This window comes from Dasypus novemcinctus, chromosome 9, assembly GCF_030445035.2.
Source record: "Dasypus novemcinctus isolate mDasNov1 chromosome 9, mDasNov1.1.hap2, whole genome shotgun sequence".
NCBI lineage: Eukaryota > Metazoa > Chordata > Mammalia > Cingulata > Dasypodidae > Dasypus > Dasypus novemcinctus.
The window spans coordinates 14,604,469-14,623,601 of NC_080681.1; the positions used below are offsets into that span (position 1 = coordinate 14,604,469).

The 19,133-nt window shown below is 40.6% G+C and overlaps 1 protein-coding gene across 1 annotated transcript in view; it reads left to right on the top strand.

The window, feature by feature from the left end:
* Positions 1-115: 115 nt before the first annotated feature.
* The window catches only part of PSMA5 (proteasome 20S subunit alpha 5), a 29,821-nt gene continuing 10,803 nt past the window's right edge, over positions 116-19,133 (top strand). Inside the window, exons 1-3 of the mRNA XM_058303081.2 lie at positions 116-278; positions 7,805-7,871; positions 18,954-19,080. Coding sequence (XP_058159064.1) covers positions 250-278; positions 7,805-7,871; positions 18,954-19,080 — 223 coding nt within the window. The 5' untranslated portion in view covers positions 116-249. The remainder of the gene's footprint in view (positions 279-7,804; positions 7,872-18,953; positions 19,081-19,133) is intronic.

The following is a 19,133-nucleotide window of genomic DNA, read 5'->3' on the forward strand; positions in this document are numbered from 1 at the left end:
CTTTGTCAGTCCTCCCTGGACCAACCGAGGGCTGGCACGGAAGCACGCTGGCCCTATCACCTCGGCGGGAACCGCTTTCAGCCAATAGGAGGCGAGCAGAGGAAGGCGGGCTGAAGGGGTCGCGGGCGCACGCGCAGTTGGGAGCAGGGCGCCGGGTTCTGTGGCGGTGTGGGTGAGTTAGGTGCTGGCGGAGTCGTGTCTGCCCTCAGAAGCCCGGGATAGCCGCTGCTGCCTTCTGCTGCCCTCGCCATGTTCCTCACCCGGTCTGAGTACGACAGGTCCGTGCGGCTGGGAGAGGCCGAGTTGGGGGTATGGGTGGGCAGGCCCAGGGCCCGGCCTCGGCCTGGGTTCTGCCGTGTCATGGGGCGCTCCAGGAACCCGCGTCTGGCCGGGTCTGGGGGATCCCTTAGCCGCCTTCGCCATTCTCTGTGCTCGCCTTGGGCGAATCGACCGCGCTTGTCCCACCGCTGAGTCACTGCTGGGTCCTAAGTCGGTGTGAAAGCGAGAAGCTCCGGTGTGTGCTTGAGAAGAAGGCTGGGGGGGTGGGGGGTGGGGGTGGTCAGGGCTGCGACCTTTAACCCAGAGAAGGGCGGGGGTCATCCCTCTTTCACAGGTCATCTTTCCGTGCTGTGACTGCCTTTTTAAATAACTTAAACGTGCTGCCGGAAAGGAAGAGCATTCGGGAGTTCTTAATGGGCTTGGTAGTTTCAGCTCCTCTTTCCTTCTCGGAGTACACCCTCGCTTTCAGTCCTCAGACGTGGGGAAAGAGCAGCTCTTCATCGGACTGAGACGTAGTAGGGCATGCTGGGATGTATAGTTTCTTGTAAAAGCGCGGAGGCAGTCTCCGCTGTGCCCAGATATTTTAATGTCTGGAGTCTGATTTTATAGCAACTGGAATTTGAGGTGGTTCACTAGAGATTCCGCTTACAGACTCCACGTGACCAAGACTTTTTTGGCTTTTTATAAATTTTAAAGCAAGGCAATATTAGGGTGTGTGGAGGCTAAATTGAATATTTTTGAAAATCAGGTTTGTGAGGGTATTGTGTTTATCCAAAAGAAGAAAAACCTTTAAGAGCTTGGGAATGTTAAAGTAATATTAAATTGTACATTTTTATGTTGTGAAGATTTTTACTTTCAGTTTCTGTTTTGATCAGTTGCGTTTTCACATAGATATTGTTTCAAAGAGAGCCATGAAAGGCAGGTATTTTCTTTGTACTAGGTGGTTTGAGAAGCTGCGTTTCTTGTCAAGAATAAGGTTGACCCCCCTCAGCTTTGTCAGCTGAGAATACCGCTTCATACTTTTGTTGATTCATGGAAGATGTGTGTCAAGTTTTAAAACTGACAGCTTTTCTTACTATCGCATGAAATAGCTTTGTTGCTAAAAATTTACCCTCCAGACCATTGAAGAGATCATCTTTGTGTGATATAATTTTGAGTTGGGGTGTGTACATGATGGAAATTGTTATCCTTTTCAGAAAACCTTTATAAAGGTTATGTGATCAATTACTTTATTTATTGACATACCCCCTTCTTATTCAAATTGGTTAATGTTTTTGGCTGCTTGCTGTGTACAAGGCACTGTTCTAAGTGCTGGCCACACAGCAGTGAACAAAACCAAGATTCTTGCCCTTATATAGGGGCCAGTCTCTTAAAGAACTGTTTTAAAAAGTAATATACCATGAGACAGAAATTATTAACATCATTAGAGAAATTCAAATCAACACTGTAGAGTTTTGAAGAGGGAGAGTTAATTCAATATGAGTGGCTCACAAAGGAACTGTTAAACTGGGTCTTAAGAAAGAGTAAGATTTTAATAGAGACAGGGTAAGTGTATTTCAGGCAGAGAGTATGGGGTAAATAAAAGAGATGCAGTGGGAAAGTACAGTGCATGTTTGGGAAAGTGATGGTGTTAGATATTGGTGGTTTTTTAATACAAGGTTAAATAGTTTGGGTTTTATTCTGTAGGCAACGGTGTGTCCTTAATTTTTGTTTTAAGAAGTTACATAATCACATTGTGTTTTATAGGGATTAATTGACTGGATTAGAGGAAAGAGTGAGTCAGGGCCATAGGAGGTGGTGTACTATAGGAGACTTTTATAATAGGTGAAAGGTCATGAGGGCACTGAGAATGGAAGGAAGAGAGTGATGAGTTACTGTGGAGGAGGAATTGATATGAACTGATATGATTTGGCATATGGTTGAATATGGGGGAGGAGGGAGAGGAATGAGTCAGAGCATTAAGAACTTTCTAGCTTGGGAAACTGGGAGATTATAAGTGTTATAAAATGAAAATGAGGTTGAAAAGGCAGGATTTTGCAAGGGTGGTCAGTTTTTAAGGTGATACTATTTGAGATTGGAAAATGCTAAGTGTTAGGTGCTAATGGGAAATCAAGTGGAAATGATCAGCAGATGTTCAGATTGACTATTCAGGAGAGGTCAAACCTGTAACTGAGATTTAGGAGTAGTTGGTATTTGGATAGATAAAATAACCCAGGGGGTTATGAAGTTCGCGAAGAGGGCCAAGAGCAAAACCCTTATTAGGGAGAACACAGTAAGACCTACCTAGGGTGAAGTTTTTAAAATTAGAGTGAAAAACTACTATATCCACATTGTGCTTTACAATTTACAAAGTTCTTTCAGCTACTATACAATTCAACACTTAATTGTCTTGTGACAGAAGCGGGACATGTATTATTTCTGCTTTTCAGAGGAGAAAATTAAAGCTCAGAGCAGTTGTGATATACTTTTGTTTACTTAGCTAGTAAGTGGCAGAACTAGAACTCAGTCCTGGGACTTCTATACCTCAGACTTTTCTCCCAGTGATTTTAAACTGTTCATTAGAGTTCTAAATTTTATCGTAATGACCTCGAGCAAATGGGAGACCAGGAGAGCAGGATTCTTCCTTCATCCCTGATTTAGCTAGTGTAATTCCCAGAGATAGTAAAAGTGGAGTCATTGAGAGCTTGGTCTCTAGTCAGATTGCCTGAGTTCTAAATCCTGCTCTGCCTCATATGCCAAGTGACTGGGCAGATTAATCTTTTTTTTTTTTTTTTTGCCTCATCTACCTTAGAAAACCTACTTCATAGGAATCCTATGAATTAAGTGAATTAAATTATTTTATAGCAGTGTTATAAATCAGTTTGTAACAGTGCCAGGCATATAGTAAATGCTCAGTTTAGTTATTATCTGTTTCACATATTGGGGTGTATATAAACTTTCTTTTCATCAAAAGAATTTCTTTGATAAGACGTGATTTGAAAACACTGTACTATATATCATTATTACCTGGTATATAGTGCAAACTATAAATCAAGGATCAGCCATTTCTGTTCATTTGTTAAAATATATATTTTTAACTTTTTATTTTGAAATGCTTTCCAACTTAAAGGACAGTTTCAAACATAATACAAACCCCATACAGAGACTTACAGCAAACCCCTAACCCCCAGATACCAATATTAACATTTTGCTACGTTGGCCTTACCATTATCTATCTAGCCATTCATCTGCATATCTGTTTATCAGTCCATTTTCAGAACATGTGAATGTAGATTGCATATATCATGCCCCATGAACATTAATGCTGCCATGTACATTTCCTAAGAACAAGGATATTCGCTTAGTAACCGTCTTAAGTGCAGTTGGTATAAAACTTGTAGTCTATATTCCAGTTTTTTCCTATGTTCCTTTAATGTCCTTTTTTCCCTTTTCTTTATTAGAGAAGTTGAGGATTTACAGAAGGCCCATGCATAAAATACAGGATTCCCATACACCATCCCACAAAATATCCTTTTGAGCCATTTTCTCCTCCTTTATTAGATCCCATCCAGGATTGCACATTTCATTTTCATTTTCATTGTCTCTAGTTGTTCTGTTTTTTCAAATTGCGGGAATATATATACAACATGAAATTCCCCATCTCAGCCACTCCCAAGCATACCATTCAGTGAGATTAATCACATTCACAACGTTGCCATACCTTTACCACTTTCTGTTACTAAAACTTCCCTATCTTCCCAGACACCCTATACCCATTACGCATTAAATCCTCACTCTCCCTGTCCTCTGCAACCTGTACTCTACTTTCTGTCTCTGTTAGCTTGTACATTCTCTGATATATTCATTGTAGTTACTGTGGGGCTTAAATTTGTCATTGAAATCTGTAATAATCTGGTTTGCTTCGATACAACGTAACTTCAGTAGTATACACGGATAATGTTCCTAGACCCCTCCACCTCCCCACCTTTTTATAGTTCTTGTTTCAAATTACATGTTTATATTTTGTATGAGTCCCAAACCACTGAGTTATCATTACATTTATGCATTTGCCTTTTAGGTTCTGTAGAAAGTGAAAATGTAATAGTACTGGCATTTATATTTATACATGATGTTCTTTTACCGGAGATCTTTATTTCTTCATGTGGCATTCATCTTTTGTCTATTGTCCTTTCCTTTCAAACTGCAGAACTCTCCTCAGCATCTTTTGTAGGGCTAGAGTAGTGATGATGAACTCCCTGAGCTTTTGTTTATCTGGGAATGTCTTATCCTCTCCCTCATTTTTGAAAGACAGTTTTGTTGGATGTAGAATTCTTGGCTACTAATTTTTTTCCTTTCAGAGCAATAAATATGTCATCTCACTGCCTTCCTGCCTCCGTAGTTTTCCATGAGAAATCTTTTTTTTTTTTTTTTAAAGATTTATTTATTTATTTAACTTCCCCCCTCCCCTGGTTGTCTGTTCTTGGTGTCTATTTGCTGCATCTTGTTTCTTTGTCCGCTTCTGTTGTCGTCAGCGGCGCGGGAAGTGTGGGTGGCGCCATTCCTGGGCAGGCTGCACTTTCTTTTCACGCTGGGCGGCTTTCCTCACAGGCGCACTCCTTGCGCGTGGGGCTCCCCCACGCGGGGGACACCCTTGTGTGGCAAGGCACTCCTTGCGCGCATCAGCACTGCGCATGGCCAGCTCCACACGAGTCAAGGAGGCCCGGGGTTTGAACCGCGGACCTCCCATATGGTAGACGGACGCCCTAACCACTGGGCCAAAGTCCGTTTCCCTCCCATGAGAAATCTTTATGTGATTTCCTTGTACGTGACACATTGCTTCTCTCTTGTGGCTTTCAGAATTCTTTCTTTTTCTTTGGTGATCAACAGTATAAGTGCAATATGTTGTGGTGTGGGTCTTTTGGGTTTATTCTGTTTGGAGTTCATTGGACATCTTGGATGTATATATTTATGTTTTTCATTAAATTTGGAGTTTTCAACCATTATTTCTTTGAGTGTTTTCTCTTCCACTTTCTTCTTCTTCTGGGACTCCTACAATATGTATATTGGTATGCTTGATGGTGCCCCACAGATCCCTCAGGGTTTGTTTACTTTTCTTCATTCTTTCTTCCTTCTGTTTCTCAGGCTGGATAATTTCAATTGTCTTATCTTCACGTTCACTGATTTTTTCTTCTGCCAGCACCAATCTATTTTTTAACCCCTTTAGGGAATTTAATTTCTGTTCCTGTTATCTTCAGCTGTTTGTTTCCTTTTCATAATTCTCTGTTTAGTTTCTTTTCATAATACCCATCTCTTTATTGATAGTCTCTCTGTTCATCTAACATTTTCCTGGTTTCCTTTAGTTCTTTAGCTCTTTGAGCTCATTTAAAGTCTTTGTCGTGGGAAGTGGACTTGACCCAATGGATAGGGCGTCCGCCTACCACATGGGCGGTCTGCGGTTCAAACCCCGGGCCTCCTTGACCCGTGTGGAGCTGGCCCATGCGCAGTGCTGATGTGCTCAAGGAGTCCTGTGCCACGCAGGAGTGTCCCCTGCGTAGGGGAGCCCCACGTGCAAGAAGTGTGCCCCGTAAGGAGAGCCACCCAGCGCAAAAGAAAGTGCAGCCTACCCAAGAATGGCGCTGCACACATGGAGAGCTGACACAACAAGGTGACACAACAAAAAGAAACACAGATTGCCCGTGCCGCTAGTAAGGATAGAAGCAGTCACAGAAAAACACACAGCAAATGGACTCAGAGAGCAGACAACTGGGGAGGTGGAGAAGATAAGTAAATAAATCTTAAAAAAAAAAAAAAAAGTCTTTGTTGCAGGGAGTGGATGTCGCCCAAGTGGTTGAGTGCCTGCTTCCCATGTACACGGCCCTGGGTTTGATCACCAATACCTCCTTAAAAAAAAAGTCTTTGGTATGTCCCAAGTCTAGTCGTGGTTTTGAGATCTTTTCTCCTTTGCTGGTCCATCACTTCCTGTTTCTTTGTATGTTTTGTAATTTTTTGGTTGAAACCTGGACATTTTGATATTTTAAAGTATCACTGGAATTTAGAGTCTGAGGTATCTATCTGGTCTTTAAGCTAGTATCCAGCTAGTGTTATGACACAGCTTTCCTTGAATGACAAAAGCTAACAAGAAAGAGAAGGGAAAAAAAACCACTTTTCTTAGTCTTTATAGATTGACCTGTGCCAGTGCTCTCCTTCAGTTTATCCTTACATTGAGTTTAGAGAATAGCTCAAGGCCAAAGCGTATGGTCTCCCTCATCCTTTCTGCATGTGGGTCTTGGGCCTGTTCATGTGGTGCTCAAATTCTCCCATTTACACAGATGTGAATGTTCCCCCTTCCCTAGGAAACGGGTTCTTCATGGTCCGGGGCACTGCACTGTATGCAGTCCCTTGCCCTAGTCAGCCATGACTTGACTGCTCTCCCATAGCATTCTCGAGAGAACTCTGTGAGCTGTTTTCTATAGGCAGGACAAGTTCTGGGAACAGTGAGACTGCAACGTATGTTCTGGTTCAGTTTCTTGGGCCTCAGACAGATTGGGCCAGACATACATGCTCCCAGTAAATGTATGAGAGTTACCCTGCTCCCTCTGGAAACATGCAAGCAACCCACACTGGGGTGTAGGCCACCTCTGCACTGAGCCTGTGAGAGGTGGGTAGCCAGCAAGCGTGCCAGGAGATTCTACTGCTTTTAAGTTGTCTTTTCTTGATTCGGCATGTGTTCTGTTATGCAGTCCTTTAACTATTTTTTGGAGCTTTGGGAAAGATGTTTTTGACAGCTCATTCTGATTGTTCAAAAATTCTGTACAGGATGGAGCCCTGAAGCCTATCATTCTGCCATTTTGATACAGAAAGGCTAAAGTGCCCATTGTGTACTGGGAGCTTTTATAGGTAAGACCATGATTGATGGTGCTTCTCCACAGGAGTTTCGAACAAATTGGAACAAGGAGAGGTAGGGAAGTGTTTTGGAGAGAAAAGCAATCTGGCCTGTTAAACGGTATACATAGGCACTGAGTGAATGAACTAGGTTAGGCTTTAGGAACTACCTGCATCTTAGTCTATTCTTATGATAACAATACTGATTCATACAAATAAGTAGAGAAATGTGCTTGTGATTAACTTTTACTGAAAGATAAAAATTTTAACATTAGAGCATGTAATGGGAAGACGGTAAAAATAAATGCACGTTTTTTTGGGAATTGCTTCATAGTTTTAGGGCGTGAGATTACAATAGAAATTTTAAGTTGATTTAGGATTGATGCAGAAAAGGTACCCGCTGTCATTTGATCAGTTTGGGAAGACTTTCTGGGAATAGGAGAGAGGTATGTTCTATGTGTGAGTTCCACTCCCTTGAGAAACATAATTTACCAAAAAGTAGCAACAGTTAGTGTGAGCAAAGAAGAGAATGATGATAATATGCGTATCTTGGGGCCAGCCATCTGAGCTAGATGTCAAGGAACTTGAGGTCATTATCTCTATGACTAGTTTTTCTGACAATTTTTAATGTTTTTTGTTTTTGTTTTTGTTTTTTAAATTACAGAGGCGTGAATACTTTTTCTCCTGAAGGAAGATTATTTCAAGTGGAATATGCCATTGAGGCTATCAAGGTATAGTAACAAATGACATACTTTTTGAAATTTTGTGGCAACCTAACACTTTGCTGGCAGGACATTTGGAGTAATTGTCTTTTAGTCATTTCTTTAGAATATGTTCTCTGTTTCCCTTTAGCCAACCATTACTCAATTCACCATTTTTATAACAATCCTATTCTTTAACATCTATTTCAAAACTTTTTGAGGGTAGGGACTGATTAAAAGATGTACCCTATAATCTTGTAACATAAAATGTAATAGTTCAAACCGGTATTCAAAAAATTAGAAAGTAGGGGAAACGGACTTGGCCCAGTGGTTGGGGCGTCCGTCTACCACATGGGAGGTCCGCGGTTCAAACTCCGGGCCTCCTTGACCCATGTGGAGCTGGCCCATGCGCAGTGCTGATGCGCGCAAGGAGTGCCGCGCCCCGCAGGGGTGTCCCCCTTGTAGGGGAGCCCCACACGCAAGGAGTGCGCCCCATAAGGAGAGCCGCCCAGCGTGAAAGAAAGTGCAGCCTGCCCAGGAATGGCACTGCCCACACTTCCCGTGCCGCTGACAACAACAGAAGCGGACAAAGAAACAAGACGCAGCAAATAGACACAGAGAACAGACAACCGGGGGAGGGGGGGAATTAAATAAATAAATAAATCTTAAAAAAAAAAAAATTAGAAAGTAATCTGACTGTACCTGAAGTTAGTTATCAAGTAGAATCTATATTTCTTAGATTATAAATAATCTAAATAGCTTTTCAGTTGGTGGGTGTTTAAGAAGAAACCTGGCAGAAAAATAAAACATGGGTATTGAAAATCTTGAAATCTCGTGTTAAGAATGAACTCCTGGGGAATGCTTAAAAGAAAAAAAGAAAGATGTTTAGGCCCCCACCCTAGAAATTCTGATTTAGGTTGTTTGGAGTAAGGCTGTGGCCCATGTATGTATGACTTTTTTTTTATTCCCCCCCCCCCACCCCTGCGGCTTTTAGCGTGCTGTCTGTTCTCTGTGTCCATTCGCTGTGCATTCTTCTGTGTCTGTATTTATTTATTTATTTTATTTCCCCTCCCCCCTTGTGGCTTTGCTTGCTGTCTGCTGTCTGTGTCCATTGCTGTGCGCTCTTCTGTGTTTTTGCTTGTCTCCCTTTTTTTGTTGTTGTTGTTGTTGTGTCACCTTGCTGAGTTGGTTCTCTACAGCACCTGCAGGCCAGGCGGCGTTGCACAAATAGGTGAGCCTGCCTTCACAAGGAGGCCTTGGGACGCGAACCCAGGGCCTCCCATATCGTAGATGGGAGCCCAGCTAATTGAACCACATCCACTTCCCTGGTATGACTACTTTTAAGGACTTCCCCCAGTGATTCTAATGTTTGGCCAAGATTGAGAATCAGTGATCTAGTTCAGCCCTTCACTCTGTGCTTAAATCACCTCTACATCCCCAAACAGCCTCTATTTGTATAATCTCTCTTTGTGTAGTTCTGGTGACAATTTTTCACTACAAAGATAGCCTGTTCTATTTGACAACAGTTCAATGGTTTGGAAATTTATTCTTGTATTTAATCAGAAATCTGCCTTCCTAAATTTTCCTTCAGTTGGCTCTAGTTTTGTCCTCTGAACCACAGGGGATGCTTAAATCTCTTCCATAAGACAATTCCTCACATAATTGAAGAGAGCTGTGCTCTCCTCTCAGTTACCTCTGCCAGAAATAGTGTTTGGGGAAAATAGTTGTATAAGAATATGGAAAAGGGCAAACAGATTTTGATTAGTTGAAGATGTAGAAATAAAGATGAAAGCATTAGTCTACTCAATGGGAGAAAATATTTGGTAACCATATATCTCATAGGGGCCTAATGTCCAGCATATATAAAGAAATACTACATCTCCAAAATAAAAAGACAAACAACCCATTTAAAAAATGGGCAAGTGATTTGAATAGACACTTCTCCAAAGAATAAATACAAATGGCTAAAAACCACATGAAAAGATGCTCAACATCACTAGCTGTTAGGGAAATAAATGCAAATCAAAACTACAATGAGGGAAGTGGCTGTGGCTCAAGCAATTGAGCTCCTGTTTACCATATGGAGGACCCAGATTCGATCTCCGGGACCTGGTAAAAAAAAGAAAAAAGGCATCCCAGACCTGCAGTGAGAGGCTCAAGGCCCTCCCACCCCCACCACTGCAGCAGAGCAACACACCAAAAAAGATGATGATGCAACCAGATAAGAAAAAAAAAACAACTACAATATGAGATATTATCTTATACCATTAGACTGGCGGTTATTAAAAAAAGAGAGGACTACAAATGTTGGAGAGGATGTGGATGAATGGGAGCCCTCATCAACTGCTGGTGGAAAAGTAGAATGGTGCAACCATTGTGGAGAATAGTATGGCAGATCCTCAGAAAACTAACTATAGAAATGCCATATGATCCAGAAATTCCATTGCTGGGTATATACCCAGAAGAACTGAAAGCAAGGACATGGACAGATATATGCACACCAATGTTCATAGCAGCATTATTCACTATTGCCAAAAGTTGGAATCAACCCAAATGCCCTTCAGCAGATGAATGGATAAACAAATTGTGGTATATCCATACAATGGAATATTACTCAGCTCTAAGAAGGAATACAGTATTAATATATCGGATAATATGGGTGAATCTTGAGGACCTTATGTTGAGTGTAATAAGCCAAGTCCTGAAGGACAAATATTACATGACCTCACTGATATGAATTAAGCAAATTGAACAGACTCACAGACCTAGAGTCTGGAAGATAGGTTTACAGGAAATGGAAAGGGAGAAGAAGGTTGTGAACCAGTGTCTGTAAGGGAAAAATCTATGATGTGGTGGAAGTATGTAGTTGTATAGTAGAGGGCATGACAGCTGTGCAGTGTTACTATTGGGTTGGGCGGTGCTCGTTTGTCAGGGGGATAGGGTCGAGAAGGTGGGTTGGACTGTCCATGGAACTGGGGGGAGGGTTGTTGGAGGGAGCAGGTGAACACTGGGGATTGGCCAGTATGCGGTTGAAGCTACAATGTTGGGAATGATCTTTTGGCAGTATGGCAAGTTTTGGTGTTGGATGGGGGCATTTGGGACAGAGTGCACCTGGGGCAGGCTTCTAGGAAGTGTATGAGTGTTTATCTTTTCATAATGAGTTCTATCAGTGGGTGGAGACCCACATAATGAGCAGGAAGGTGGTGGACTCCAATTCCTGGGGAGGCTTACTATGTTCTCAGATAGAGGGGTGGGAGTCTCTTGAGAGCAAGGATGGTGCCTAATAGGAGAGGACAGACCAGTATGTCAAGCCCTCAGTGTTGTTGTAAATAACTATGAATCTTGTGCTTCAAGAGTTAACGCCTGGTACTTGCCATGGGTCCAGAGGGAAGAGGGAGGGAGGAGTGGAACAGATGGAACAGGGGGCATTTTGGGGATGGTGGAAGCGTTCTGTAGGATCTTGCTATGATGGATATAGGCCACGTTAAAATTCATCAAAATTTATAAAGGTGTATGGCCCAAAATGTAAACCATTAACCATGGTTAGTAGCTATCTTTCAATATTTGTACATCAGTTGTAACAAACATACCATCCACATGTACAATGTTATTGATAGGGGAGGGGAAAAAGGAGGGAGGATGTTGGATATATGGAGTCCCCTGTTTTCTGTATGTGACTTTCCTGTGCCCTAAAACTTCTTTGATGACAAATTGAAAAAAGTAAGACACTGGGGGAATAAACGGAAGAAAATGTCACTGTATATACAGGACAACAGGTCTTACAGTGATGAAAGGCAAAATGTAAAAAAAAAAACTTTCAAAATATTTTTTCATTTTTTTATTATCCCAAAAATTTTTTTTAAATTTTTATCTTTTTTAATTTTTTTGTATTTTATGTCTTATTTTTTAAACTCACTATTATTTCATTTTCTTATTAATTATATTTGGCTATTTTATTAGCTTCATTTTTGAAGAGGTTTCAGATCACAGAAGGGTTGTAACTGTGGCAGGGAAGGATCATTGGTGCAGGGTGTCAGCAATAGGGGATACGTGGGAGGAAGTACACCTGGGCATAAACGTAAGGCATATAAATATGTTTAAATGTTAATGGAGCATTGTCATGGTGGGTGGAGATTCATACAATAACCAAAAGAATATTGAATTCCCATCCTGGGGAGCTCTGACACTTTCTCTAATGGAACAGCAAGAAAGAATCCCGAGTACACGGGCAATGACTAGTGAAGGAGGGCCCTTGTATTGATGACTGTGCTTATGAACCTTTACTCCTGAAATGGAAACTTAGCCTAGTATTATAAGGTGCCTAAGAGTTACCTTCTGAGACCCTCCTTATTGCTCAAATGTGGCTTCTCTCTAAGCCAAACTCAGCATGTAAAGACATTACATTCCCTCAAGTGTGGGACATGACTCCCGGGGATGAGACTCCCTGGCACTGAGGGATTACTACCAAGTACCAACTAAATTGCAACTGAAAAGACCTTGACCCAAAGTGGGAAAAGGTAAATATGGCTAAGAGATTTCAAAATGAGTCAGGAGGTTAATCCCAGAAGTTACAATTATGCACATCGCAGCAGGTTCTCATTGACTGCCAAGGTAGACACTATTCCAAATAGCGAGGCTCCTGAGGGTTCTGGAGACATCCAGACACTATAGTCAGGGCAGATAACTCAGGATGTAGGGGCTTTGCCAGTGGGCCCTACTTTGGAATTTATGATCCCCAATGTGACAGAGTTAGATTCAATTCTGGTTCCCTACACATGGCTCTTCTGTCCTTTTGTTTGAACCTGTAATAAGTACTAGAGTTGGTAGGTGTACATCCAGGAGACTTAAATCTTTGGGCTGTCATGTGCCAGCTGGGCCCTGAATCTCAATAGTGTTGCAACACTTACTGTCCAGCTCATTGATCTCACTCAGGACAGTTAACAAGGAGGTGATGATGGACACCTCTGTACCAAGGAACCGAGAGAGTCTACAACTGCAAGCAAGAAGAGTCCCATCCATTGGCCCTGTGGGAGCAAAGCCCCTTCTCAGTAAGAGATGGAGGGGACATCACCATCCCAGAATCCTCAGGATTGGGGAATGAACTATGGACTAAAGTAGACTTATTGATATTCTACTATAGACTCATTGGGATTCTATCAATGAAAGAAATTATGTCATTGATGTGGAGGCAGTGGCCATTAGAGGTTCTGAGGGCAGGGAGAGGGAAAAACAGGTGTAACATGGGGGCATTTTCGGGACTTGGGAATTGTCCTGAATGACTTTGCAATGACAGAAACAGGCCATTGTATATCTTGTCATAACTTTAAAATTGTGCGGGAGAGAGTATAAACTACAATGTAAACTGTAATCCATACTTACTGGCAGTGCTCCAGTATGTGTTCATCAATTGCAACAAACGTACTGCACTAATGAGGGATGTTGTTAATGTGGGAAAGTGTGGGAGTTGTGGTGAGTGGGGCATGTGGGAATCTCTATTTTTTGTGTAACATTTATGTAATCTAAGTATCTTTTAAAAAATTAAAGACAGAAGCATTGTGAAATGGGGACAGAAAAGATGAGCCAGCTACAAGTTTCTATTTCTATTTCTGATAATCTGTTGTATATTGAAAATATACATTACTATGAAGTATATGTTTATCACATCCAAGCTTGTAGCATTTATTTGGAGCCTCAGTTGAATACAACAATTTTGACTACCTGTGCAAGTTAGGAGTAATTCTCATTTGCTGGTGGCAGTGTGTGTGTGGGGGAGGCTACTTTTAAGCTCTTTAGGGCTAGTTCACCTAGAAATGATCTGATCTTTGTAGCCTAGTTTGGGCTGCTAGGGTAGAGAAGTGATATGGCTGTTAGTAGATGTTACTTAAATTGTGTAAAAATCCAGGCTCTTTTGTTGTTGTCTTGGCCAATGAGAAAGCAATATGATAAATTTAAGGCTTTGGTAGTATGAAAGGAGGTAGAGAACAACTCAAAATGGAGAACAAGTTGAAATTATCACTTGGAAGTACAATATAGATGGCAACACTCCAAACTCTTTTAGCTGATAATTGACTTATATGTATTTTTGTTGTTGTCTAGGTCTTATCCATTGACTTTCATTATGGAAATTGAGGATTTCAGAGTAGGTTTTTGGGGGGAAGGAGTGGAAATCTATAATAATATCAAAGTTAATGTATTATTGAGCATTTGGACATTGGTTACTATGCTAATGAGTTACATTCAAGAACTATTACATAGAGACAGATATCTTTCAATGTTCCTCTCTTCCTCTTTTCCTCTTTGTAGTCCCCACTAAAGTGGGAGGGAGAGAAATTTAGGCAGACTTGTAATGTTGAAATATCTGGGAGGAAATGTAAGTATATTTTATAAAATAGACTATCTCAAAATGTTGACCTTTTTTTGGAATGGAAGTTTAGGAAGTTATTTAAGTTAGATACCAGATTGAACAGGATGAGAATTTATTCTCATGCTATAAGAATACTTGCTGTACAAAATTACAGTACTTGGGGTCTGTTGATATTTTGGACCGGATAATTCTTTATTGTGGGAGGCTGCTCTGTGCATTGTAGGATGTTTAACAGCATTCTTGGTTTTTAGCCAGTAGTACCCATCCCCCAGTTGTAACAATTAAAAATATCTCCAGGTTTTGCCAAATGGCATGCAGGGGACAAAATGGCCCCTGGTTAAGAACCACTGAGCTAATAAATTAAAACAAGATCTAAATTCTGTCGTTTCCAATTGGGGATTCAAGATTAGTATACATAAAACAGTGGATACTAAGTACAAAATTAATTTCTGTGGCAGTGGTTCCCTTTTTTTTTTAAAGATGTACTGGGGACTGAACCCAGGACCACATACATGGGAAGCAGGTGCTTAACCACTGAGCTACATGCACTCCCCAATGGTTTTTTTGTTTGTTTGTTTGTTTGTTTTGTTATGTTTTTAGGAGGTACTTGGGATCAAACTGGGACCTTATACATAGGGAACAGGTGCTCAACCATTTGAGTACATTTGCTCCTCCAGTGGCAGTGGTTTCTGACTATTTTTTAAGGTATACAGGCAGGTAGTGTTACAATCAGTAGTGAAATAGTTTTATAAACATTGTAACAAAAGCAGCAATCCCTAACGGACACAACCAATCCAAGGCCCACAGAGAAAAGGTGGCATTGGAGTGGGAAAAGTGGACAAGGTGGCTGATGGATATGGGGAGTGGCAGGAAGAGATGAGATGTGGAGGTGCCTTTGGGACTTGGAGTTGCCCTGGATGGTGCTTCAGGGACAATCACCGGACATTGTAAATCCTCCCAGGGCCCACTGGATGGAATGTGGGAGAGTATGGGCCATGATGTGGACCATTGACCATGAGGTGCAGAGATGCCCAGAGATGTACTTGCCGGGTGCAATGGATGTGTCATGATGAGGGGAGTGAGTGTTGCTGGCGGGGGGAGTGGTGGGGTTGAATGGGACCTCATATATATATATTTTTTTTTAATGTAATATTTTTACAAAATCAATTAAAAAAAAAAAAAGCAGCAATCCCTGATACCTTCCTTTCCTCTATTTTCTGCTCTTCAGAGGCAACACTTTAAACCTCTTTTAGTTGATAATTGGCTTATTTTTATTGTTGTTTAGACCTTATCCATTGACTTTATTTATTTATTCATTTTTTAAGATGTATTTTATTTATTTCTGCTGGCCACGCCTTGTTTGTGCTCTCTGTGTGTTCTCTCTGTCTGTCAGTTGTGTGCTTGTCTTCTTTTTAGGAGGCACTGGGAACTGAACCAAGGACTTCCCATGTGGGAGGGAGGCGCCCAGTGGCTTGAGCCATCTCCATTCCTGCTTGTTGTGTCTCATTGAGTTTCCTCATTGTGTCTCTTCATTGCATCATCTTGTTGCCTCAACTCGCTGTGCCAGCTTGTCGGGTCAACTTGCTCTCTTGCTCATCTTCTTTAGGAGGCACTGGGAATCGAACCCGGGTCCTCCCATGTGTTAGACGGGCACCCAACTGCTGGAGCCACATCAGCTTCCCCTATCAATTGACTTTAAATTTTGGAGATTGAGGATTTGGGGCCCCATAACACACACAGTTTCCTACTGGGGATAGTGGGGGACAACACTCTGAATATATCATATATTTTATAATTTTGTTAGATCATTGTTTGACGTTTATATTAGCATAACTATGTAATTGCTATTCACAGCTAAGCCATTTTGTGTTCTATGATTTTTCTATTTTTGCACAGTTTTCCTTGAAATTAATAATCCTCTTTTTAAAAAGCTGGTTTAATTTAGTATGTACATATCAATAATTCATCTCCAGAGTCTCTCCAGATTATGCAGATGTCTTCTCAAAACATTGAAGTGCATTAAATATCATCCTATTAAGGATTCCTAAAGAAATCTTGTAGCCTTCTGATGTGCTCTCATCTGCAGTGGCTGTTCTCTGGGCCTGCCACACAGCTGTAGACTTAGGATCTTCTGTCAACATCATCCTAGGGATTCCTTTTAACTCTCTTGTGTTAGGTGCTTTGTCGTCTTTCCTGATTTATTCCCTCCTTTTGGTAGAATACATTCTGTAGTTTCATAGTTCAAGCTCTCATTTTTTTCTCATTCTTTTTAGCATTCTGTTCTTTTATGGATGAAAGATCTTATTTTTCTTTAAGAATTAAAAAAAATTTTTTTTTAATTTTTTTCTCTTGAATTGTTCAGATTCTTTAGAGCAATATGCCTTGCAACTGCAGACCTTGACCTGTTAGTGGGGATTGATATCAATTTAATGGATCATAAAGAGCATTTCTTTTTTAGGGTGTGGAATAGAGCAGTATATATGAGAATGCCTTGCCAGTGGTATTGGTGAGTCCTTTTTTCATGGAGCTTTGTTTCTGTTATATGTATGTACCTGTACCCATTGTGTGCTTCGGCCATGATATAAAATTATTCCTTAGTGGGGGTTTGGCTAACAGCTTTGAAAACTGCTGCTCTATAGACAACTGTCTCAATTTTCATTTCATGCCTGGACAGTACTTCTGCCTGCTGACTTCTGAGAGCTGAGTGGGTAAAGAAGGTTGGGATTCTTAATATTAAATTTGTAAAGCTGTGCTTGGTGTCCTTCAATCCAGAGAGCCTGTGTTTTACCCTCTCCAGAGAAAAAAACCTAAGAGTTTTCTTCAGCTTTGAGCAGGGGCAGTCTTCTAGCTTTGTAGCATAGGAGAGGGGATCTGGGAATCCAATGGGGTTTTTGTTTTGTTTTTAAATGTTATTAGAGGAGTTGTAGGTTTACAGAAAAATCATGCATAAAATACAGTTCCCACATACCCATCCCCCATGATTAACACCTTGCATTAATGTGGTGCAGTTAACTACAATTGATGGAGGAACATTTTAATAATTGTAGTATTAACTACAGTCGATGATTTACATTAGGGGTTCACTTCTGTTTCTTAAGTAGACATTGAACTAGTCTTCCAATTTTTAGTCCCTCTTTCATTTTCATTTCCAGAGGTCCTTATTACCACAATTTCTTCATTTTTTTGTTGTCGTTGTTCCCATGAAATAAATAAGATTGTTTCTTGACTTCACCCATTGCAGACTTAGGAGTTGGGTTTCTCAGGTCTGTTAAATAAATTATCACTAACCCAGTTGCTTTCTAGCTTCAAAATTTTGTAGCTTTGTAGTTTCCCATTCTCTTTGCCCTAGCAGATATGTGCCTCTCTTTTTAAAAGCCCTTTCATCTTGTATTATAAGACTTTAGGAAGGAGCAAAGCTAATGTGTATATTCAATCTGCTCCTTTAACTACAAGTATGAGCACCCATTTTTTACATAATATTTTTTGAGAGTTCATTTCCTATAATGCATCTTTCTATTAAGAAAATACATGATAAAAAACTGGTAGACATTTAGTGACACTTCTAAATAAAGGCACAACTTTACACATTTGAAAACTAATATTTGTATGTGTAAGACATGATCAGTCTGCAGACATGGTTGTATATAAAGATTCATGGACTGCTTTGGAATCCTTTGCAGTAACTGAGGCCTCTAGGAGCCTGAGGCTCACACTTGGAAGTCATTGCTCTGAGGAACTAATTAAATATAATGGGAATCCAGGGAAGAAAGCACATCTAGTCATGGAAAGCTTATGAATGACTGGGGGGATTTGGAAAGAGCCTAAGCAGGGTGCAAAGGTAAAGGATAAGTTTAGAAAAGAAAAGCAAGATCATGTTTTAGGGCCTCTGGAAGCTTATTTGGATTTTATGTTATAGGGAGATGGTTAGTTCTTGAGAAAAGAAGAAATAATAATGGAAAGCATTTTATTAGGTCAGTCAGGCCATAAGTATGAGAGATACATTACTACAGAGAAATATGAGGAGGCTGAGCAGGAAGCTATTGGAGTAATCTAGGTATATTAGAAGAAGAACATTTGCTGCTCCTATATTATATGCTAGGCACCAATTTAAGGCATTTTATGTATTAATACATTTAATGTTTTTGATGTAGGTAATGTTATCTCCATTTTGCAGATAAGAAAACTGAGGTATAGAGAGGTGATTAGGATGGTGGTATGGAGGTGAAGCAATGAATTTAAGCTAAATTGTGACAGTGATTCAAGTTCATGTTTTTATATTGGTGGTGATTGTGGAGTTTTTCTTTTTTTAAGCAAATTACTTTTCTAGAGGTCATGTATGTTTGGGAAATAACACCCTTTGGGACAGAGTAAGATAACAAGTAAAAAGAGACTAGCTCCAGAAAAAAATTAGTTTGATTACTTTCTTGCCTACTATGTTTAGAACTTTAGGGTTGTCATTCCCCTGCCACACACACATATACACAAATATTGATGTTAAGTTGCTTTTTTTTTTTCAGATGCTTTCGAGACTTCTTTGCGTTTCCCCCTTAGATGCACAAAATTTTGTAAGTCAGTGCTCTTGCCATTGATAAGAATAGTATATTACTTCTTAGGGTATTCCTTGTTCTCTGAATACTAGATATGGCTGAGTGAAGCTTCTGTCTTGTGAAGATGTTCAGAGATTCCTGGTGAGTATATTAGACTGTTCTTTGATTTATACTTGGTAATCATAGTATGTTTCTCTTTAGCTTGGTTCTACAGCCATTGGGATCCAGACATCAGAGGGTGTATGCCTAGCCGTGGAGAAGAGAATTACCTCCCCACTCATGGAGCCTAGCAGCATTGAGAAAATCGTAGAGATTGATGCTCACATAGGTAAAGAGTGGGAGAAAGTTGTTCTGTAGCATCTGGCCTGGGTAATTAGTTTT